The sequence below is a fragment of the Garra rufa genome, chromosome 11, assembly GCF_049309525.1.
Source record: "Garra rufa chromosome 11, GarRuf1.0, whole genome shotgun sequence".
Lineage (NCBI taxonomy): Eukaryota > Metazoa > Chordata > Actinopteri > Cypriniformes > Cyprinidae > Garra > Garra rufa.
The window spans coordinates 45,679,176-45,704,614 of NC_133371.1; the positions used below are offsets into that span (position 1 = coordinate 45,679,176).

The 25,439-nt window shown below is 31.0% G+C and overlaps 1 protein-coding gene across 1 annotated transcript in view; it reads right to left on the bottom strand.

The window, feature by feature from the left end:
• The window catches only part of LOC141345882 (BTB/POZ domain-containing protein kctd15), a 35,060-nt gene extending 12,142 nt beyond the window's left edge, over window positions 1–22,918 (bottom strand). Inside the window, exons 1-3 of the mRNA XM_073850804.1 lie at window positions 22,581–22,918; window positions 11,493–11,637; window positions 2,816–3,121 (exon numbers count right to left, since the gene is read on the bottom strand). Coding sequence (XP_073706905.1) covers window positions 2,816–3,121; window positions 11,493–11,637; window positions 22,581–22,783 — 654 coding nt within the window. The 5' untranslated portion in view covers window positions 22,784–22,918. The remainder of the gene's footprint in view (window positions 1–2,815; window positions 3,122–11,492; window positions 11,638–22,580) is intronic.
• Window positions 22,919–25,439: the final 2,521 nt, after the last annotated feature.

Here is a 25,439-nt window from a genome sequence, read left to right on the forward strand (position 1 = left end):
TAGAGCATTGCATCATTAGCTGAGCAACAGCGGAGTCTCTCTCGTGGCCTTTTACAAGAGATGCATGTTAAAGTTAGCAGCTTCAGCAACAGACAAACGAGCTTCTGTCGGAAACAAAAAGACCCGCTTCGTCGCTTCACAGAAACCCACTAGTTTTAGAAAAGAAATAAGAGCTGGAGCGAGCAAACAAAGAGAGGGCAGACGGAAAGGGACACGCTTTTACTGGAAACGCGGAAAGAAATTGTGTTAGTTGATGCAGCCAATTAATTATATTGCAAGCCATTTAGAAATCTATAAAAGAAGCATAAAGGGGTTGAGGCTGTTTGAGAAAGTGTAAGTATGGTATTAAAAAATGCAATACGTGTATTTGAAGCGCTCTGGGCGCTGTTACGTTGGAGTCTTTTTTAAAAGGGAAGCGCTGTGTCTTAAAAAAGAGAAACGTGTAAATTATGCATTTCATTTTCAAGCCTTTCTTTTCTTCTCGCTCTTGCTTTTTGTTTTTGAGGGGGTGAAAAAATACGGCTGCAAATGAAAAGGCATGCATTTTGCATGTTTTGCACGACCCTGAGGTGCGGACAGGTGTGTGTATTAAAGTGTGTGTCTGAAATACATAATACATCATCAGCATTATCATGGACAGGCTGTATGACGATGCATATCATGCAACCTTGGAACTGGAACTCACCTATCAAATAAAATATCTTATATGTTTATAGACGTTTTATAAATCGATTATGCATTTGGCAGATGCTTTTATCCAACACGACTTACAATGCAATGAGAAGAGACATCTCTCTGACAAATACAGACCAACAATTATAAAGTAGTGCAACACATGTGCTAAATAAAAAAGTAAACAACTCCATGTAGTAGTAGTCAAACTAATCTTAACAAATATCATGCACATACAAACACTGGGAAAAAGTTTGCTTTATATTTGATTAGACTATGAAACTTTTTAGAACTGAATTTAATATGTTTATAGTTAAAGGTCACTAAATAAAAAAATAAAAACTTAAAAATTCAAATATTTATTTATTTATTTTAGCATTAATGCATTTTAGGACTGCCTTACCCATGCATGCAAGATACATTACTGCTCAAAATTAAATAATAAAAAAATAATAATGCTTTTATTCAGCAAGTATTTTTAATCAGAAAATATTTTGCATATTTATGTTTAGCCAGATTTTTGTTGCCATATGGAAGTACTACTTAAATTTATTTGATTTATTTTTATTTATTTTACATTTATATTATTTTATTTGTTTTCTATTTTGCTCTTGCTCTTTTTACATTTAGCCAGATTGTTTTTAAATTAGCAATAATAAACAGATACTTTTAGAATTGATTTTATTTATTAAAATGTATTTTAATTTATTTAAACTTCTTAAATGTATTTATTTTATTTTATATTATATATATTTTAGATATATATATTTATTTTGCTCTTTTGTTCTATTTTGCTCTTGCTCTTTTTATAATTAGTTTTTTTTTGCAATATGGGAAGTACTTACATTTATTTTTCTTAATTTTATTTTAGATTTATTTATTTTTTGCTCTTTTATATATATATATATATATATATATATATATATATATATATATATATATATGTGTGTGACCCTAGACCACAAAACCAGTCTTAAGTTGCTGGGGTATATTTGTAGCAATAGCCAAAAATACATTGCATGGGTCAAAATTTGTGATTTTTCTTTTATGCCAAAAATCATTAGGAAATTAAGTAAAGATCATGTTCCATGATGATTCTTTGTAAAATTCCTACTGTAAATATATCAAAATGTAATTTTTGATTAGTAATATGCATTGTTAAGAACCTAATTTGGACAACTTTAAAGGTGATTTTCTCAGTATTTCGATTTTTTTGCACCCTCAGATTCCAGATTTTCAAATAGATGTATCTCGGCCAAATATTGTCCTATCCTAACAAACCATACATCAATAGAAAGCTTATTTACCGAGTATTCATATGATGTATACATCTCAGTTTTGTAAAATTTAACCTTATGACTGGTTTTGTGGTCCAGGGTCACATATATATATATATATATTATAGCTGGCTCATACATTCATATTATTTTCTGATACAATTTTACAATTATTTCTATTTAAAATAAACGTTGTTCTTTTGAACTTTCTATTCATCAAAGAATCCTAAAAAATTAAATGTATCAGTTTCAGCAGCAAATCAGTATATTAGAATGATTTCTGAAGGATCATGTGACACTGAAGACTGAAGTAATGATGCTAAAAATTCAGCTTTGATCACAGAAATAAATTACATGTTAAATTATATTCAGATGGAATACACATATTTTAGTTTATAATAATATATATATATTTTTTACCATTTTTACAGAATTTTAAATGTTACTTGAGCAGCAAATCAGCATATTAGAATGATTTCTGAAGGATATCTGAAGGATAAGTAACGATGCTGAAAATTCAGCTTTGAATCACAGAAATAAATTACATTTTAAAATATATTCAAATGGGAAAAACTTATTTTAGTTTATAATAATATATAATTTTTTTAACCATTTTTACAGAATTTTATATTTCTTGAACAGCAAATCAGCATATTAGAATGATTTCTGAAGGATCATGTGACACTAAAGACTGGAGAAATGATGCTGAAAATTCAGCTCAAACACGCCTCCACTGCGTAGATGAACCATGATAGCTTTATGTTAAACATGCAGGAATAAAGCAACCTGAATGAAATTACCCGCATGATGTCTCAGACAGATAAGAGCAGCGCCATTAGTGACCGTAAAGCAGCAAATGGCATTACCTGCACTGAGTTGAGTCTGCAGTAGCCGTTCAGGGGGAAGCGGATGACGTGGGTCGGGTCCTGGTTCCAGCCAGCGTTGACCGAGTTACACATGACGTCACCGGTCTCGGGGAAGATCTCCTCAATGAGCACCTTCTCCCCGCTGAGGGCGATCCGCTCGCCGAGGTCAGGGGTCACACGGACGACCAGGCAATCGCAGGGCTGCGCCAGACGCCTCTGCTCCCGTTCCTGCTTCCACCGCTCCAGCTCCTTGATCATAGGAGTCAGCTGGTAATAACGCGCCTCCTCGTACAGGAGATTAAAGTCCTGAACAGACAGACAGACACATTATTGATCATTTAGAATGTTACAAAAGATTTCTAATTCAAATAAGTGCTGTTCTTTTGAACATTCTATTCATCAAAGAATCTTGAAAAATAAAATGTATCACAGTTTCCACAAAATATTGGGCATCACAACTGTTTTCAACATTGATAATAATCAGGAAATGTTTTTTGAACTGCAAATCAGCATATTAGAATGATTTCTGAAGGATCATGTGACACTGTAGACTGGAGTAATGATGCTGAAAATACGGCTTTGATCACAGAAATAAATTACATTTGAACAGATATTCACATAGAAAACAGTTATTTTAAATCATAATAATATTTTACATTGTTACTGCTTTTTTGATCAAATAAATACAGCAAACCAGCATATTAGAATGATTTCTGAAGGATCATGTGACACTGTAGACTGGAGTAATGATGCTGAAAATATGGCTTTGATCACAGAAATAAATTACATTTGAACAGATATTCACATAGAAAACAGTTATTTTAAATCATAATAATATTTTACATTGTTACTGCTTTTTTAATCAAATAAATACAGCAAACCAGCATATTAGAATGATTTTTGAAGGATCGTGTTACACTGTAGAATGGAGTAAAGATGCTGAAAATACGGCTTTGATCACAGGAATAAATTATATTTTACAAGATATTTACATAGAAAACTGTTATTTTAAATTGTAATAATATTTCATATTTTTAATCAAATAAACGCAGCCTTTTAAGCAAAAGAGACTTTTTAAATAAAAACATTTAAAAATCTTACAACAAAAACTTTTGAATAAAAGTGTAAATGTATTAAGTATTTTAATATACAGTAGGCATTTTTATTTCAAGATACATTAATTCGAGAAGCAAAATATCAAGATTAATTAAATATTAAGTCTTGTTTTGTGTTTTTCTTTCTGTTTTAAACTCACTTATTTATTTATATAGTATACTGTTTTTAATTGGCAATATATTTCAAATTTTATACTTTATACCATGAGGAAGAAAATTATTTTTTGTAGTATACAAATACTATACTAGATGTTAACACACCAGAAAACACTTAATATCTAATATACATATTTTCCGCTTGTTCATCGCAAAAAAAAAAGAAAAATTTTTGCTTTCATGCTAAAAAATGTCTTATATATGTTATATTTTTTAATTTTATACTTTAATATATCTTGTGTATTAATATATTTTATCATCATCATTATTATTTTTATTCTTTATAAATTGTTTTATTTATTTAATATTATTATTATTTTTACATAAACCTGATAAGAGTTTGCTTGATTTAGACAAAAAAATGTCAAGGGGAGAAAAAATGATAATTCAAGATATTTTAGAAATAATATCTGAGAAAAAGTAGCACGAAGCATAAATAACAACACCAGCAAAATGTAAAAACACTCCAAAATCTCAGTACTAAAACACTCTGGTTAATCAGATCGGCTTCTGTAACTAAGATGGGAAATCACTTTATTTACTTCTTTCAACACTGGAAATTTGGTAGAAATAATAAACCAATTCACAAAACACGAAAACCAACAAAGACTAAAAATACTATGGATTCAGAAATCGTAAATGTAAATGTAAAAACCCACAGTTTTAGGTTAAAATATACAAAACAATATTTTATTTATTTGTATAGCACTTTATTTAAAAAAATAATAATATGTATATATATATATATATATTATTTTTTTTTTATTAATTAAATATATAATTAAAAAAATGTTATAATAAAAAAAAAACAATTTTAAAAATGAATGCAATATATGTTTAAAATATATATAATTTTAAATTGTTTAATAACATTTGTGACCCTGGACCACAAAGCCAGTCTTAAGTCGCTGGGGTATATTTGTAGCAATAGCCAAAAATACATTGCATGGGTTAAAATTTTAGATTTTTTTTTTTATGCCAAAAATCATTAAGAAATTAAGTAAAGTTCATGTTCCATGAAGATTTTTTGTCAAATTCCTACTGTAAACATATCAAAATGTAATTTTTGATTAGTAATATGCATTGTTAAGAACCTAATTTGGACAACTTTAAAGGTGTTTTTCTCAGTCTTTTTGATTTTTTTGCATCCTCAGATTTCTGATTTCAAATAGATGTATCTCAGCCAAATATTGTCCTATCCTAACAAACCATACATCAATAGAAAGCTTATGTATTGAGCTTTCATATGAGGTATATATCTCATTTTTAACCTTATGACTGGTTTTGTGGTCCAGGGTCACATTTTTTAAGGACAAGGGAAAATTGTTTATGAATATTTACAACTATGTTCTACACATGTTTCTAACCTGAATATTGAATATTGCTCTTTTCTTTTTACCTATGTGTAGATGTTCACACTTTCTAAATAAAATAAGAGTGGTGTTTCCGCATGCAAAATCACAGGACAAGTTGCACTCTGTAGTTGATGAGCGACAGTGATGCTCTTCCAGCAAAAGCCGCTAATAAAGCAACAAAACAAATAAATCCATAAATAAAAGCCAGCAAGTGAATGAATCTTTAAAAAGCATTGCGATCGGGGTGCAGGGTGGCATGTTCTGCTCAGAGGGGTATCAGCGGCGCCCGCGGGGCAACAGTCAAGACGTTTGGCAGGATCTCATGTGCTCGTTGGAGCCCGTCAGTGACGCAGCTCCAGGCTTCAGCGTTTCTTTATCCAGGCAGACAACAGCAGACTGCCAAACGCTCGCTCTCTTCCTCTCGGGGATGTCTTGCCAGGGGTTTTTTGCCCCTTTCGGTTTTTTCCTTAATTTCCCACAAGTCCAGATGGTACTATTCTTCCTCCGCTCTCCATCACGGAGCGGGAGGAGCCGAGGTGTGGATGAGGGAGGAAAACGTTGGAGTTCATCTAAGGATAAGGCTTTTTGTGTGCAACGTCTGCAGAGTAATCTGCATAAAGATTGATATAAACAGTCATGAAGTGCACACAGCCTGAATGGTAACTAAACTACATGAGTAATCGTACACACGCTTGGGCTGCGTTTTGCTGCAGAAAACAGACAAAGAGGGATCAACCGTACGATACAGACTGTACTACATTATCGCAGCGCTCTATGAGTTGGATATGTAGTATATTCAACTTTATCAACCTATATAGAATATACTCACTGCAAAATATGTTTTTTTTTTTTGTTCCAGCATCCAACATTTCTTAAATCAGGAAGGATTTTCTAGACGCGTAAAAATTATTGTTTTGTTTTCAGAAAAGCATGTTGCACATTTCAGCACAGAACACTGCAAAAAGAATTGTTTTCAGTTAGTATTTTTGCCTTGTTTTCTTGTACAAATATACTGTACATTCATCATTAAAGATACATTACTTGGAGAAGCAAAATATCAAAACATTAAGTCTTTTTTTGGGATTTTTTTTTTACTGTTTTAAACTTATTTATTTATTATTTATTTTATTATTATTTTTTCAGTGTCATTACACGAAAATGTAGCTATATTTACTGACACATTTGATAAAATACTGAGGATGAAATTAATTTTTTGTAGTATACCAGCAGAAAAAAATGTGTAAAATGCATGCAGTATAAGTTTACAAAATAAATACAATCAATATAATTTTTTCAAATATTTTTCGTGAAAGCACTATACAAATAAATTTGACTTAATAATTTGTTTAATATATTTATTTAATATTGCATGTTGCACATTTCAGAAAAAAAACTATATATATATATATATATATATATATATAAAAATATATATATATATAAAATGTATTTATTTATTTTTTGTCTTGTTTTTCTGTACAAATATCTAGGCATTTTTAATTCAAGATACATTATTATTATTAGTAGTATTAGTATTAGTATTATTATTATTTTTTTATATCAATCAATATAATTTTTTCAAATATTTTTCTTGAAAGCACTATACAAATAAATTTGACTTAATTTATTAAATATATTTATTTAATATTGCATGTTGCACATTTCAGAAAAAAAAACTATATATATATATATATATATATATATATATATATATATATATAATTTATTTATTTATTTTTTTTTTGTCTTGTTTTTTTTTGTACAAATATCTAGGCATTTTTAATTCAAGATACATTATTATTATTAGTAGTAGTAGTATTATTAGTAGTATTATTATTATTATGATTATTTTTTATATCTTATGTCATTTCACTTTTAAAGTATATGTAGATATATTTACTGGAAAATGGCACAAAAATTGAAATTATTTTTTTTTAAATGCATGCAATATACATTTTCAAAATAAATACAATAAATATAAATTTACATAATTAATATAGATATATTTACTGGAAAAAAAGACAAAACACTGAGGAAGAATATACCAGTATATCAGAAAATATGTTTAAAATGCATGCAATACAAGTAATTCAAATTATTATAATTATTTACAAAATAATAATTTTTTAATTATTAATATACTGTATTAAAAAACATACTAGATGTTGACGCTTCTCTTACTTTTGATAGGCTACATTTGTCAGAAATGTATATTTTTTCCAAATATTTTTCCCAGTATGTGTCTTATTTTCTTTTTACATTATTTATTTATTTATTTTTGCAGTGAACAGCCAGAAATTATGCAAAAAAAGCATGCAATATAAGTTTTAGAAAAACATTTTAGATAGTTTGAAATTTCACGAAACAAGATTTTTAAGAATATTTTGTCTTAAAATGCATTTTAATATTTTAATTATATATATATTTTTTCTTTTAACATTTTATACAAATATTTTGTGTACAGTATTTGTGTCTTATTTTCTACTTTTTCTTTACATTATTTATTTATTTTTACTTATACATTATTTATTTATTTATTTTTACTTATATTGCATGCAATACAAGTTTTACAAAATCATTTTAGATAGTTTGAAATTTCAGAAAAAAAGACTTAATATTTTGTCTTAAAATGCATTTTAATATATATATTTTTTTCTTTTAACATTTTATACAAAGATTTTGTTCCCAGTATGTGTCTTATTTTCAATTTTTTTCTTTAAATTATTTATTTTTGCAGTGAACAGCCAGAAATTATATATAAAATGCATGCAATATAAGTTTGAAAACATTGTAAGTGTTCACTATAAGGTAAACATTTTTATGAATATATACAACTTTGGCCTGGACACGTTTCTAACCTCCATACGTGGATATTTAGGTGCTCTTTTCTTTTTGCCATGTGTTTTTTCCTTTTCTTTGCCCTTCACAGTGCAGATGACAAAATGCATGTGGTGCATCAGCGCTGGAGGGAACGCTGAGGTATTAAAAGATGCGCCTGGGTCTCTGTTTTGAACAGGACTCGTTCTCTAAAGCTCCTCTTATAGACTAGCCTCATGCAACATGACGAAGAGCCTGATACAAGAGAGGTGAAGAAAGCAAGCCAGCCCAACGAGAGCAGATAGAAAGACAGCCTGAATTCCCATGTTCAGGCGATCCGACAGGCCTGTTGTGATCCAAAATAATGATCTTACTCTGCTGCCCACCGGCAAGACAACATCTCACAGACAGACAGAGAAAGAGAGACACAGATATTCCCTCGTCTCCATCTAATACATATAAGAGATGACCATTTCTCTTTGATTTTGTCAAACACGTGCTGATGGAGAGGTCAGATCCTACGTGACACAAACCTTGGAATCAAAAGCGACTGTCTTGCTTCTTATTTCTAAAATCAAAAGATCATGCATTTGAGAAATGACATTAAAAGTCAAACAGAAGCAGCTCAGCAACTGATAATCTCTGGTACAAATGATGCTTTTTCCACTGACAGATGCAAAACATATTCAGCTTGAGCTCTACGTTCACATTGATTTAGCGAAACGTTCGCCACCGCGGGCCATCACAGTCACGATGCCTCACAGATAAAGACACGCTTAACACCGCCGGCTGCCGCTCGCATTTCTGTCTGATTTCACACACGCTGATCAGCAGATCAAACCAGTCTAAACTGGGCTCTTTGTCCGACTCAAGAGTGAAAACAGTAAAAAAAATATATATACACATACTACCGTTCAAAAGTTTGGGGTCAGTAAATTTTTATTGTTTCTTTTTTTTTTTTTTTTAAGAAATTAATATTTTTATTCACCAAGGATGTTTTAAGTTAATAATTACCAGTTTATTAAAAGTTAATAATAAATATTTTACATTGTTATAAAATATTTATATTTTGAATAAACACTGTACTTTTTAAACTTGTTATTCAAGAAAGAAACCTGAAAAAAAAAAAAAAAAAAAATCACAGGTTCCAAAAATATTTGGCAGCATAACTTTGGATATTATCCAACATTGATCATTCTAATAATAAATCAACTTATTAGAATGATTTCTGAAGGATCATGTGACACTTAAGACTGGAGTAACAGTTGATAAAAATTCAGCTTTTTATCACAGGAATAAATTCTATTTTAAAGTATGTTAAAATAAAAAAAAACATTATTTTATATTGTAAAAAACATTTTGAAATATTACTGTTTTTTCTGTATTTTAATCAAATAAATGCAGCCTTGATGAGTATAAGAGACTTCTTTAAAGACTATTACAAGCCTTACTGACCCCAAACCTTTGAACGGTAGGATGGATGGATGGATGGATGGATAGATAGTTTACATCCCCCTTTCAGAATCTGCTAAATGTTAATTATTTGACCAAAATAAGAGGGATCATATAAAATGCATGTTATTGTTTATTTAGTACTGACCTGAATAAAATATTTCACATAAAAGATGTTTGCATATAGTCCACAAGAGAAAATAATAGTTGAATTTATAAAGTTTACACCCCCTTGATTCTTAATACTGTGTTGTTACCTGGATGATCCACTGCTTTTGCATTTTTGTGTATTTGACCCCTTTCCAACAATGACTGTATGATTTTGAGATCCATCTTTTCACACTGAGGACAACTGAGGGACTCATATGCAACTATTACAGAAGGTTCAAACACTCACTGATGCTCCAGAAGGAAAAACCATGCATCAAGAGCTAGGGGTGAAAACTTTTGAACAGAATGGAGATGTGTTCATTTTTTCTTATTTCACCCAAATATCATATTTTTTTCATTTAGTTTTGCCCTTCGGAAGCAACAGAAGACATGTACATGTTCCCTAGAAGACAAAAAAGTAACATTTACCCTGATCCTTAAATTCCAAAAGTTTTCAACCCCGGCTCTTAATGCATGTTTTTTCCTTCTGGAGCATCAGTGAGAGTTTGAACCTTCTGTAATAGTTGCATATGAGTCCCTCAGTTGTCCTCAAAATCATACAGTCATTGTTGGAAAGGGTTCAAATAGACAAAAATGCTGGAAAACCAAAGAATTTGTGGGACCTAACGGATCTTTCTGAAGAACAGCAGGCGGTTTAACTGTTCAGGACAAACAAGGGACTCATGAACAACTATCACTAAACAAAAAACACAGCTTCAGGTAACAACACAGTATTAAGAAACAATGCAATGTAAACTTTTGAACAGGTCATTTTCACAAACTCAACTATTATTTTCTCTTGTGGACTTATGTAAACATATTTTATGTGAAATATCTTGTTCGGGTCAGTAATAAATAAAAAATAACATATAAACATATAAACACAACAAATAACATAAATTTTAAAAAATATAAAAAAAAATGTCCCATTTCAAAAATTGTTACTTAAAATAAAATTAAAAATTTTTTTTAGCTTGTTTCCAAGGCAACATTTCTTATTTGTATTTAAAATTAAAAACTTAAAATATTTTTGTAACTTGAAGTAAAATAAACGTTAACTGCAATAAAATATTAAATATATAAAACATATATATATTTAATAATTAATTAAATTAATATTTAATTCACATAAAACACATCGCAGCACAAAAACACTGCAAAAAATGTTTAGTATTGTTGTCTTATGTGAAAAATAATTTAAATGAAGTGTGTTTATTCTTTAAACAAGACAAAAAATGGCTAGAAAAATACACCTGTTTTCCTTTTGAATTACGTTTTTCTTTCTATTTCGAACTCACTAAATTGTTTATTTATCCATTTATTATTATTATTATTATTATTATTATTATTATTTAAACAGCAATAATACATATCTTCTCTCATTTTAATTTTTAAGTAAAAAAAAAAAAATTAATGTCAAATAATAACTAAAATAAACTCGCAATAAGGTCATGTGACAACAATGCAGCATGCTACCGTTTAACATAATTATCATGACTTTCCGAATACTGTTCACACGCTATTTTGTTTAACAAAACAAAATGAATGCATTACACTACATGCACTCTATTCCAAACAGCCAGTGAATCTGAATTTTTCCAAAACAAGCTTCAGATGAAATAACGCAGTTACCTTAAAGTCATCGGGCAGCAGCAGTTTGCAGGTTCGCAGGAAACTGAGAATAAAGCGGAAAATCTCTCCGTCCCTGTCGATGAAGTAATGCTGCTTTAAACTGTCCAGAACGATGGGCTCGGTTCCGTTAAACAGCCGGCTGATCCTGAAAATTAAAACACGCACACATTCACACAGTTAATGGAGTGAGGCCAGCCTCCTTTAAATGCATGAAACAATTAGCATTTATTTTTCAATTTTATTAGTGGCCGGCCAAAAACGCATTAACGCTCGCTTCTGAAACAAGAGGCTTTAGGCGGATTTGAGTGGCTAAGAAAAGCGTTTCAAGTCCTTCTCGGCTGTGAGATTAATACGGCGCTGGAAAGCCTTCGCCGTGGCGCTGCTTCATCATCTCTACAGTCGCATGCCAATTAATAACTCCCACATCATATCATCATGTCAGAAAGCAGGAGAGCTGTATAAAAGCCTTTGCATATGTCACTATGAACAACAGCGATGATTAACTTCAACACTAGGAATGACTGTGTGCAGTTGAAAGTTTCCTTTGCGACAAAACATGAGGATAAAACGGCGTCGACTGATCATTTTAGAGTCAAACAACTTGTTATGGCTTGGAGTGAGGCCTGTATTAATTATTAATAATCACATGAGTCTTACAGAATCTGATTGCAGAAATATAGAAAGATGTTTCTCCATTCTTTTACTTTTAAGTTACAGTCTCCTCTAAACAACTTTACATCACACTTAAATGAAAAATGTGACTCTGGAGCACAAAACCAGTTATAAAGGTCTTTTTTTTTTTAAATTAAGATTTAGACATCATCTTAAAGCTGAATAAATAAGCTTTTTTAGGACAGGACAATATTTGAAAATCTGGAGCCTGAGGGTACAAAAAAATCTAAATATTGAGAAAATCGCCTTTAAAGTTGTCCAAATGAAGGTCTTAGCAATGCATATAACTAATAAAAAATTACGTTTTGATATATTTACTATAGGAAATTTACATAATATCTTAATGGAACATGATCTTTACTGGATATCCTAATGATTTTTGGCATAAAAGAAAAATCAATATAAAAATCAATATATTTTATATAAATTTGTCAATTGTTTCTAAGAGGCACATTTGAAAAGCTAAATAATTCACAAAAAGACTGATTTTGGAGACCTGATCAGTTCTTAAAAGTACCATTTTCACTATAAAGAATATTTTGCAGGATGTAAAGTTTCTATAGATGTAAAAATGTCCTTCATGGAACCAAATATGCCTATAAACAACATTTATTAAGATTAAAATGATAAAACAATAGATCTACTGTGAAAAATGAAAGCGACCCTGGACCACAAAACCAGCCATAAGGGTCCATTTTTGATTTATACATCACCTGAAATCTGAAAAAAATTGCTTTCTGTTGATGTATGCATGGTTTGTTAGAATAGGACAATATTTGAAGAAAAAAAAAAAAAATGGAATCTGAAGGTGCAAAAAACATCTAAATATTGAGAAAATCACCTTTAAAGTTGTCCAAATTAAGTTCATAGCAATGCATATTACTAATCAAAAATTACGTGTTGATATATTTATGGTAGGAAATGTACAAAACATAATATTTACTTAATATCCTAATGATTTTTGGCATAAAGGAAAATTGATAATATTGACCCATACAATGTATTTTGGCCATTGCTACAAATATGCCAAAAAAGACTTGTTTTGTGGTCCAAGGTCACAAATATCAATATATTTTATATTAAAAAAAACTATTTTGGAAACTGGATCAGTTCTTAAAATAACCATTTTCACTATAAAGAATATTTTGTAGAATGTAAAGTTTCTATAGATGTAAAAATGTTCTTCATGGAATCATATGTCTATAAAAAACCTTTATTAAGATTAAAATGATAAAACAATAGATCGACTGTTAAAAATGAAAGCATATATGTGACCCTGGACCACAAAACCAGTCATAAGGGTCCATTTTTGATTTATACATCATCTGAAATCTGAATTAATACATTTTCCATTGATTTGGTCGACATACAACTATTTAAAAATTAGGAATCTTAGGGTGTAAAAAAAAAAAAAATCAAAATATTGAGAAAATAGCCTTTAAAGTTGTCCAAATGAAGTTCTTAGATATGCATATTACTAATTAAAAATTAAGTTTTGCTATATTTACATATTGTCATAAAAGAAAAATCTATAATTTTGGCAAATACAGTGTATTTTTGGCTATTGCTACAAATATACCTGTGCTACTTCAGACTGGTTTTGTGCTTCAGGGTCACATATACTGTAAAACAACACTATTTAGGCTGCTTGTCCAGCATTAGTGGAACATTTGTGTTGATATATTGTTATGTAATGACATTAGGACATTTAAAGTGTGACTTAAGTGTCCAGAGCAGATTGGTACTGCATGTATTCTCAATGGAGAATACAAGCCCAGAACTCAATGTAACCTGATCAGCGAAATGAAAAATGCAAGACACAGTAAGAAATGTTGATTTTAAACAAACTTTTCTTTGTGAACTGAAAAATACTGCTAGTTTTAGGTAATTAAAAATTGTAATATTTTACCCAATATTTCCATGTGCTGTGTATTTTGATGCGTATTATTAGAGTATAATTAAAACTTAGTAACGTGAGGTTCCATGATAGTTGTAATGCTTCCTATGTAGGCAGCTCACTAGGTGTTCTTTCACTTTTTAAGAAAAAGTTAGTCAGCATTCTGCTAACTTAGAAATCATATAAATTAAAATGGACATTTTTATAATAAATAAAAAAATAAAAAAATAAATAAATAAATAAATAAATAAATATATATATATATATATATATATATATATATATATATATAAATCTTTTATAATATATATTTTATGTTATGATATATATATATATTTTAAAATATATATATATAGAGAGAGAGAGAGAGAGAGAGCGCGAGAGAGTGAGAGAGATGTTTAATTTATTATTATATATAAAAAATATAATTTCACTCACATTTATTTTATTAAAATTAATTTTGTTCTATAATTTCAGAGTATATATTGTATACTGTATATATTGTTTTATTTTTGTAATTAAGTAATGTTTAGATCTGAAATCATAAAAATAAATAACAATATTTTTAACTAGAAAAAAATTAGATTTTTTTAACCAAGATCAATTTTATATATATATATATATATATATATATATATATATAGTGTACAATATATATATTTATTTTTTTATATTTATTTTTTTTATTTTATATATAAGATAATGTTACTAGTATAAATATCTAAACATTACTCAAGATACATTTACTTTACAAATAAAATTACCAACTCAAAAAAAGTATTAAAATTTTGTTAGTTTTTTCTTAGAACAAGCAAAAATATCTATCAAATGGAGTAGGAAAAAAAAATCTTAATTCAAAGGCTAAACAACAATATTTTTGTGCATTTTTTTTTTTTTTCATGAATCTTGTGGATTTTTAATAACTTATTACATTTTTCCCTTGGTTTCCTGCCTTTGTGTGCATTTTTGTATGCATTTGTTTGTTGTTTTGTTTCATGAATTTTGTGTATTTTTAATTTTTATGTTTTTTTTCCCTCGTTGGTTTCCTGTCTTTTTGTGCATTTTTGTATGCATTTATTTTTTTGCTGTTTCATGCATTTTTTTTGTTATTAAAATTTTTACCTCCTTGGTTTCCTGCCTTTTTGTGAAATTGCATGCATTAGTTTTTTTTTACTTTGTTTCATGCATTTTTTTATTTATTTATTTAAATGTTTACCTCCTTGGTTCCATGCATTTTTTGTTTATTTTTTAATGCATTTCTTTTTTGCTTTGTTTCATGCATTACTATATAAAATGCAATACTATATAAAATAATCTAAAATTAATCTCAATTCAAAGGCTAAACAACAATATTTCTGTTTGCTTTAAAAAAGATAATTTGTTCAGAAAACAAGAGGATTTTTCTTGATTCAAGAATTTTTAGATATTTATACTAGAAAACAAGACAAAAATACTGAATAAAAGTCTTTTTTTTTTTTTTTTACAGTGATGATACCTGGAAATATCTTTCTGCATGCACTTCAGTTCTCTTTATGAACTCCGATACGATCAGCATTTCCTTCCGCTCCTAACCGAGCGACAGCGCTCCGATGCAATCTGGCCTTTAATCATGATTACAGTTCCTGGATCAGCTGACGGCCCTCCATAAATACAAAGAAATGAGGCCGACTGCTTGTCGAAGCCTGTATAACCAACAACAGGCCAAGTATAAAGGCGTTTATTGTCGAACGTCGCCTATTGACTCTGCGTAAGGAAGTGATTTGCAAATACAAACACAGTTCATTGAGCTCTGCCAGGTGCGTGTATTTACAGATTGTTTCTTTCTTTAATGCACAATGTAATTCATACACTGGTCCACGCAAGTCAACTCTATAGTCGTAACCTTATGCACTTTCTAAAGCTCTTGTTTTTCCTCTCTCTCTCCCTCTTTTTCCCCCCTTTGGAAATCGATGCAAAATGCTTTATAAAAAACCAATACTCATCTCCCTGTAGCGCCTGCGGTCGTCCTTTCTCATATGGTCTTGCAATTCTTCCAGCTAGAATTTCACCATGCCCCTCCAGGCAAACACTGTTTTTCATCTGCACTTTTTTTTAAAAAGCAATTAAAATGCTGCCTGTTTTTCTTTTCTTCCCCCTCTCCCCCACCCGTCTCTCTCTCTCTCTCTCTCTCTCTCTCTCTCTCTCTCTCTCTCTCTATCTTTTCTCTGATACTCTCTCCCACATCCTCCTTTTCCTCTAAATCTCTCTGGCTGCGTTCACACAGCAGGGGAATACGGTTGTCAGTCTCGTTCAGAGCACTGAATACGGTTCGGTTCGGTCGTGGAAGAAAGAGATGAGCCATGTCTATAAAGTGAGCTTTTGGGAGTGGGTTCAGTCGGTATGAAGGCGATTCTTCAATTAGAGGCACTTTTCATCACTTGAAATCTTGAAAAATTAAACTTGTTCGACCTATGATTCATCTGTGCTGAAATATTCATCGTATGAATAAGGATCTGGGCTTGATCAGCCTTCAGCTGGATTTGAGTTTGCTAGTGGTGACATTTTCACTATTTTGAGAACAAGCTGGGTTTGGAAAATCTGGCCTAACACAAGTTAGCTCGCGGTCAGTTTAGTAAAAAACGTAATCGTGATATTTTAAAAAAATACATATTTAATTATTAAAAAAATACTTTTTTAAAATTATATTTTTTCATGCATTTTTTGTGTGTGCATTTTTATGTTTTTTTTATTTTAAGAATATTGTGCATTTTTAATTTAAATTTTTTCATTTGTTTTTCTCCTTGGTTTCATTTTTGTGCATTTCTATGCATTAGTTTTTTGCTTTGGTTCATGCATTACTATACAACATGTAATACTATATAAAATAGTATACATATTTGATTTTTATTGTTTTATTGATTTGTATTGTGAGTTGACTGCAATCATAAGTCAAATTATAATGTTTTTAATGCACTGAAATCATACAAAAATCTATTTTCTTAAATTATAAAAAATCTATTTTATATATATATATATATATATATATATATATATATATATATATATATATAAAATAATAATAAATAAGTTTATTTTTTTATATAAGTTCTTAGGAAGGCACAAAATATAATTCTCGTAATTTTTTAGGAAAATGTTTTATTTCATTTTTGTCTCCCTGGTTTCATCCATTTTTGTGCATTTGTTTTTTGCTTTGTTTCATGCATTTTTTAAGATTATTTATTTAATTATTTCCCCCTCCTTGGTTTTCTTTCATTTTTTAAATTATTTTAGAGATGACTACAATCATAAGTTAAATTATGTTTTTAATTTAATACTTTTAGAATTAACTAAAATTAATTAAAACATTTTTAAATATTTAAACAGACTGCTAGTTAGTTAACAGAATCATAAAATAATATATATATATATATATATATATGTAAATAAATGTATGTGTGCATACACAAATACTAAGTTCACAAAAAAAATTCTCCTTGGTTTAATGGATTTGTGTGCATTTGTTTTTGCTTTGTTTCATGCATTTTTTTTTATTTATTTATCTTAATTAATTATTTTTTTCCCTCCTTGGTTTTATTTTATTTTTTATTATTTTAGAATTGACTGCAATCATAAGTTAAATTATCAAAATAAATTATCATACAAAAATATATTTTCTATTTTTTATTATTATTTAAAAAAATATTAAAACAGAATGCTAGCTAGTTATATATATATATTTTTTTTTATAAATGTATTTATATATAAGTGAGTGTGAATTCACAAATACTTAATTAACTGAAAAAAATAAATTAATAATAAATCATAAGTTCTTAGGAAAGCACAAAGTATAAAACTCCTGATATTTTAGGAAAATGCAATTGAAGATACAATAAAAAAATGTTTAAAGTTATCAATAGTCTAAACTTTGAAGGTAGAAGGTTAAAAAAAGTTCTTTTTTTCAAATAATTGTATGGGACAGAAAAGTTCCTCTATTTTTTTACCCATGCATTTATTTTCAGCTGTGTGAACGTAGCCTGTTTTTCTCACATTATTTGTTTTATTTCCGCAAATCAACGGCAGCACCTGAGTGCATGAGATTCTCCCTCTGTCAGGTGAATCTGTGTCTCTGAGAGGCAAATGGGAATGAGCACTGCTTCAGTTTGAGTCGCACACAGCGTCTGTCCTGCCGGCGGTGGGTGTGAGGATTCAGACAGACACTTCCTGTCAAACTGTCTTCACTCCCTTTTTAACAGGACCAGCCATGTAGAACAGAGATCTGAGCGAACAAACACCGGTCTGACCTGACATTGAGGTCCTGCTCACATCTGGTATTGATCCAGAAGCAAATTATATGAGTCACTGCATAGATGCAACATAACCATCTGATCGAACAATATGGAAAAGCACTAAACAAATGCATGCATGAGACTTTACAATATATGCAAGACTGCATGCATGATTTAAGAAATAGCATTAAAATAGCATTTTCAAGCTCTCTTCCAAATCTAGATTCTAATCTAATCCTGGCATTGTATATTAAAAATATAGCTGGCTCTGTGACAAGTCACTATGGATAAAACATCTGCTAAATGCATAAAACTAAATATAAATGACTGACAAGTGAGTAGGTCCAGAATGCATATACAAATCTGATCACATGTGTATTATAAGTGAGTCACAACATGCTTTGGATCCCATTTACACCCTAAATTTAGCACTGAACAATTGCGATCGGATTGCATGAAACTGATTAATTCCAGATGTAAACAAGTTCAGCTTCAAAGAGTAAAAACCTTGTGTTTCCTTTTACTTTCATGAAAAAGAAACAAGCATTTTCTTTTGTTACATGCATTGAAACAGGTTGATTTCATTTATACTAATTGACTTATTTTAATCTTACTGTTCAATTATATTTTTATGTAAACCTTGGTTTCATGCATTTCTGTGCTTAAAATGTATGAAACTAAGCTTTAAAAAACAATGCATAAAAATGCACGAAAATGCATGAAACAAAGCAAAAAACCAAATGCATAAAAATGCACAAAAATGCATAAAATACATGCAGGGAACAATTAATAAACATAAATAAAAAATGCATGAAACTTTTAATTTTATTTATTAATTGTAATATTAATTTATTAATCTTTTTTGTGTATTTTATGCATTTGGGGTCTGCTTTGTTCCATGCATTTTTGTGCATTTTTTATTTTAATTTATTTAATTTTTTTCTCATCTGTTCCATGCATTTTTGTAAATTTATGCATTTATTTTAGCTTTGTTTTATGCATTTTTGTGATTTTTTATTTTTATTTTATCTTTTCTCCTTAGATTCATGGATTTATTATTATTTTTATTTTTTTTTTGCTTTGGTACATGCATTTTTTGTGCATTATTTATTTATTTATTTGTTTTTCTCCTTATTCATGCATGTTTTATTTTTATTTATTAAAGATTTCCCTTGTTGGTTTTATGCATTTTTAATTATTGTTTTTTTTGCTTTGTATCTTGCATTTTTGTGCGTGTTTTATTATTATGTAAAAAAAAATTCTCCTTGGTTCCATGCATTTTTGTGAATTTTTATGCATTTGTTTTTTTGCATATTTATTTATTTATTTTTTCTCCTTGGTTTTATGCTTTTTTTTTTTTTTTTTTTTTGCATTTTTATGCATTTGGTTTTTTGCTTTGTTTCATGCATTTTTTTTTTTTTTATTTATTAAACATTTTCCCCTTGGTCCCATGCATTTTTTTGTTGTTGTTGTTGCATTTTTATGCATTCGTTTTTTGCTTTGATTTGTGCATTTTTTAATTATTATTTTTTTTATTATTATTATTATTATTTTTTTTTATTTTTATTATTATTATTTATTATTATTTCCCTCCTTGGTTTCATGCATTTTTGTTCATTTTAATGCATTCGTTTTTTGCTTTGGTTCATGCATCTTTGTGCCTTTATTAATCAGTTTCATGCATTTTTGTTATAATGCATGTTTTATGTGTTTGCAATAAAAATAATTATTTCCAAGTAATCTTCTAAAATTCTAAAATAAAAATCTTCTAAAAAAAACAAACATTTAAACACATGCATTGAAAAAATGGTTTAAAAAGCAATGAAAAACACATTTTGGTTTGTTCAAGTACCTAAAAGTCTTTCATGCATACTTCCTGCAAAAATGACCCTAATTCCAGTATGAACATTCCCAACACTCTTGACATGAGCTTATGATCATTAGCTGCTGTTCACAACTGTTCTCATCCTACCGATCTCTGTCAGAAAGACCCCACAGAATGAGCATGAAACTTTCATATGTCCTGTCACTTCAGCAGACTGAGCTGGAGGGAGATGAATGTTCACACATTAGTTATAGAGCGAGTTTCTTTTCCCGCTCTGCATTATTAAGGGATCAATCTATTAAAAGACACCATCAACTTAAGGTTCTTTAACTGGACTCTCTCAGCTGTCAGCTCGGCCTCTGAGGCGCAGCGCCGGGAGAGCGTTTGTTTAACCGTCGACGTGCCGGCGTGTGTGTGTGTAAGTGTGTTTGCATCCATGAGTGGGTTTCCCACTTGTCAGTGTAATTAGTGAAAGTAGGTGCTAATGTGTGCGGATGGTCAGTCTTTTGTGGACTCAAATGAAAGCATGCTTTTAATGGAGGCACTTAGTGCAAAGAGTATTTGGATTCTTAAGATACACTTCATTTATGAATATCTTTGCATTACATGCACAAGTCTCAAGTTTTAAGTCTCACCAAAGCTGCATTTTTTCCCTTAAAAATACTGTAAAAATGTGAAATATTATTGTAATTTAAAACAGCTGTTTTCTTTGTGAATATATAGTAAAATATAATTTATTCCTGTGATCAAAGCTGAATTTTCTGCATCATTACTACAATCAGTGTCACATGATCCTTTAGAAATCATTCTAATATGCTGATCTGCTGCTTAGGAAACATTGACGTGATGCATATTCATTTTTAAGATTCGTTGATGAACTTAAAGTTAAAAAGAACAGCATTTATTTGAAAGATCAATTGAATGCATCCTTGCTGAAAAAAAAAGTAAATCTTATTGACCCCAAACTCTCAAACAGCAGTGCATTTGCTTTTCTCACTAAACTTTTTACAAGTTTGCACAGTTTGAAATAATAAAATAGCAAATCTAGTGATGAAAATGAAGACAACAAAACTACTGCAAAAAGTATTTGTACACTTAAGAAAGGTTTCTGCTCATAAAGGCTGCATTTATTTGATAAAAAAAAACTGTAAAAAGGTGAAATATTATTACAATTTAAAATAACTGTTTTCTATGTGAATATGTAATAAAATCTAATTTATTTCTGTGATCAAAGCTGAAGTTTCAGCATCATTACTCCAGTCTTCAGTGTCACATGATTCTTCAGAAATCATTCTAATATGCTGATTTGCTGCTCAAGAAATATTTATGATTATTATCAATGTTAAAAAATTCATATTTTTGTGGAAACTGTGATACGTTTCAATTGTCAAGTTAAAAAGAACAGCATTTAGTTGACATAGAAATCTTTGGAATTGTTATAAATGTATTTGATATCATTTTAGTTCAATTTAATGCATCCTTGCTGAATAAAAGTAAATCTTATTGACCCCAAACTCTCAAACAGCAGTGTATTTGCATTTCACGCTAAACTTTTCACAAGTTTGAAATAATAAAATAACAAATCTAGTGTTGAAAACAAAGACATAAACTATTTATAGTCTTTTCAACATCATGCACTAAAAATCACAGCGACTTCAAAATGAAGAAAAGTGAAGTTAGCGAAGAGAACATTTTTTACTGTTTCTAATGCAATCTAATCGCATCTTCATAAATTAAGTGAACAACTCAATAGAATCAAACAATATTATTTACTATATAACCACTGCTTTCCCCATAAAAACAAACGAACAGATACAAAAATTGCCAACACTTGCAGAAACTACAATAAAAAACCAAACGCAATCACATCCTCAGATATTCGCTCACTAAACTAAACAAACTTTTCCATTGTGTTTCAGTCATAACACTAAATAGCTTTTTGTCATCTGATCGAGTGCAATGAAATTCAATATTCGAAATGTTCAAAGGGTCTCTCTCTCTTTCTGTTCAGAAATCTTAATCTCACTCCATGATGAAAGCAACAAGAGCAGCGCTTTCTGTCTCTCTCCTAATAAAGTCACAATCATAGATCAGACAGAGCAAGTCACAGGGAATTCTGATCATATTCAGACGTCATCAAAACAGACAATTAGGCTCTAATTGAGGAACACTCCAATTAAGATCACATATGCAGTCTGAGAGCACTTTGTTTAGCATATATATCTAATTAAATACTAAGAAAATGAACCCAAAGTGGGAACATGAGTTGCTCTTGTAAGCACTTCAAAATATTTTGTGCACTGTAAAAAAGCTAGAAACAAACATTTGCACACTTAAAAATAGCCAAAGTGCACATAAAAGGTGACTTTGTGAAAAGGTGAAAAGATTGCATGCTTTTACGTAACAGGACATGAGGTCAGAGGTCTTACCTTGAGTCTGGGTACTTGGTGAGGGTCGCCAGGCTGCTGGTGTACATGTGGCCACCCACGTCGATGTGAACGGGCGCGTTGGCTTTGGTGAGCTGAGCCGGCAGTGGAATCCCCTGCGCGGCCAGAGGAGAGACCGGAGACCGGGTCAGAGACAGGCGTGACATGCTTCTCCCTTCCTGGAAGCAGACAAACGGGAAAGCCATGGAGAAAGGATGCTGCTGATGTGCCTTCACGGTGCGTTAGCGTCTCTCCCACCTTGAGCGTCTGTGCGAGTCTTATCAGATCGTTTTCTCATCTGCCCCATCGCATATTTAGCTTACAAATTATTGCCACGGCTCTAATGAAGTATGTTTGCATCTTTTCACTGGTGCAGCCTGAGGGCAGGATACAAGGATGTTTATTAACGCTGCAGAGAGAGGGAGAGGGAGAGAGATATGCGAGGTGTTCGCCTCCGGGGATGGGAAAGGAGAGAGAGAAGGAAAAAAAGGCAAGTTTCTAATTAAAGGTCGTGTTATGTGTTAGACGTGATATCCTCCGACACTTCAGCAACCAATCTGAACATTTGGGAAACGAGGGCATTGTGCGCGTTCACGTGGAACGCCAGGCATCACTTCCAACCACGAATCCCGTCTTAGTGAACTGCGAATCGCTCAACTTCCAGCATCACTGGACCTCTATGATGGAACGGGAAACATCTAAAGATGCATTCCACTTTTGCATTTTCTCAGTGCACACTAAAATGCAATTTATCGGTTTAAAGCACTTTTTGAGACAGGCTTATCTTAGTACTCAAAATATCTTTTTAAAAAATTGCATTTACTAGAAAAGCAAAAGGACATAACATCTTTAGGCTTGTTTTAAGCAAAATACACTTAATTGAGTTTTTTCCCCCTGGAAACAAGTGAAATATTTTACTTACCCCACTTGCAGATAATTGCACTTATTTTAAGCAGACTGCATTTACTTTAGTTGGAAACAAGACTAAATATCTGTCATTTTGCTTATCTAGTAAATGCATATTGATTTAAACATTTTTAGACAGTTTGACTAGAAACAAGACAAAAATATTAAGTATGATCAGACTTTTTTGCAGTGGGAAACGTTTTACCTTCCATTGCAATTGTTATTGCACAACCTTAAGTTACTCTTTCACTACACTTTTAAAAATAAAGGTGCTTTAAAAGAGTTGAGCCATTCAGTCAAGAACCATCTCTTACGTACCATTATATAGTCTGAAGAACCTTCTTTCGTCACAAAGAACCTTTTTCAGATTTCAGATGTTAAAGGTTCTTCGATGGCTTGGTGAAGCACCTTTATTTTTTAAGAGTGTATCGTTTTATGGTTCTTTTCAGAGCAATTTTGAAACTTTGGATTGTGCATTCAGTCCGTTTGGATAAAATCATCTGCTAAATGAATGCACGCCAATGTAAAAGCCTGTCTTGATATGCATTTTACACTTTCAAATGCACAGTGACTGAGGATATGCAAAAAAGCATTCACACACAAACCTACTTGAAGATTGTCTGCTGAAAAGACTTCAACTCTGTCCAAACCTAAAGGCTTGTTTATACAAGTCAAAACTTTACCTCACAATGCCCGGATCACGCAGGGCCACATGGAAATACGACTTAACATATTCCAGTTGTCATAGGAAAGACTGCTTCATTGTGAAGCTGGAGTTCAAAGAGATTTCAACGACAAGTTCTTCCATGCAGTGGCTCATTTGCGCGCCAGTTATTTTAACCATACATGGTAAACAGAAGGCGGTTGTTATACGGGCTCCGCTGAGCTCCAGCGCTGGAGGCGATGCGCTCCAGGCGGACGGCAGAATTTTTCCAGGGTGTTGCCACCAAGCCCTCAGCGCTAATGTTCATTTATTACACAAGCAGGATGATACATTACAGATTCCATTGAAAGGAAAAAAGACTTAAGACGTTTTGGCATATGAAGCTATCCCTCATCTCCATATAGCTACGGGCGTTGTAACCAAAAGCCCAGATATTAATGCCGAGGGAATACAGTGGATCTACCCCTTCTCTCTCTCTCTCTCTCTCTCTCTCTCTCTCTCTCTCTCTCTCTCTCTCTCTCTCTTTGTTAATAGGAGGGACCAGGTAGAAGAGTAAGATGGTCAAGCTTAATAGTACAGAAACACTCATTAACATGAGGAAAATGTAAGTTGAACTTGGAATACAAAATGAAAACATACCATTGTTTGAGAATACATACAAAAACCTTTCTGCAACGTTGATTCCCAAAAATACATCTTAAAATTGTATCTGCGTTTAGGTAGGTAGTCCAAAAACCATCTTGACCAGCTCAGCTGGTGACTAGCTTAGACGATCATAGACCAGCGACACAGACGTCAAACTTTGAGACGATTTCATCCAATCCTCGGTTTTCCCATCAACCTCTGAGAGCAAATAGACACGTTTGTTTTCGAGTCTTAATGGCGGAATCTTTCAAATGCCTTCGCAGGCGTTCGTTGAAACGTTTGTTACACATGCGGTGCAATCAAGACACACTTTTCCTGCTTTCTTTCTCCAGTTTCAGGTCGGTGCCCTACGGGTTAAAACATCAATTCAGATCATTTCACAACATGGCGTCTCACTCACAGCGATAAAGCTTCAGGTATGAGGCATATATATATATCCTGTTAATAACACCGGTTCTCGATGACTAGAGGGTGTTTAATAGGGTTACAGAATCTTCTATACAAAAAAACCTCACAGGACACGAAGCGTGAACGCGTTTGAGGACGCGTCGCGTTTTCTACGCGTTGCGCTCAACCTCGGTAAAACACAAAAGCACCATCACATGAATGATCTACTCTACATTGAGATGAGATTTGAGTGGAAACGG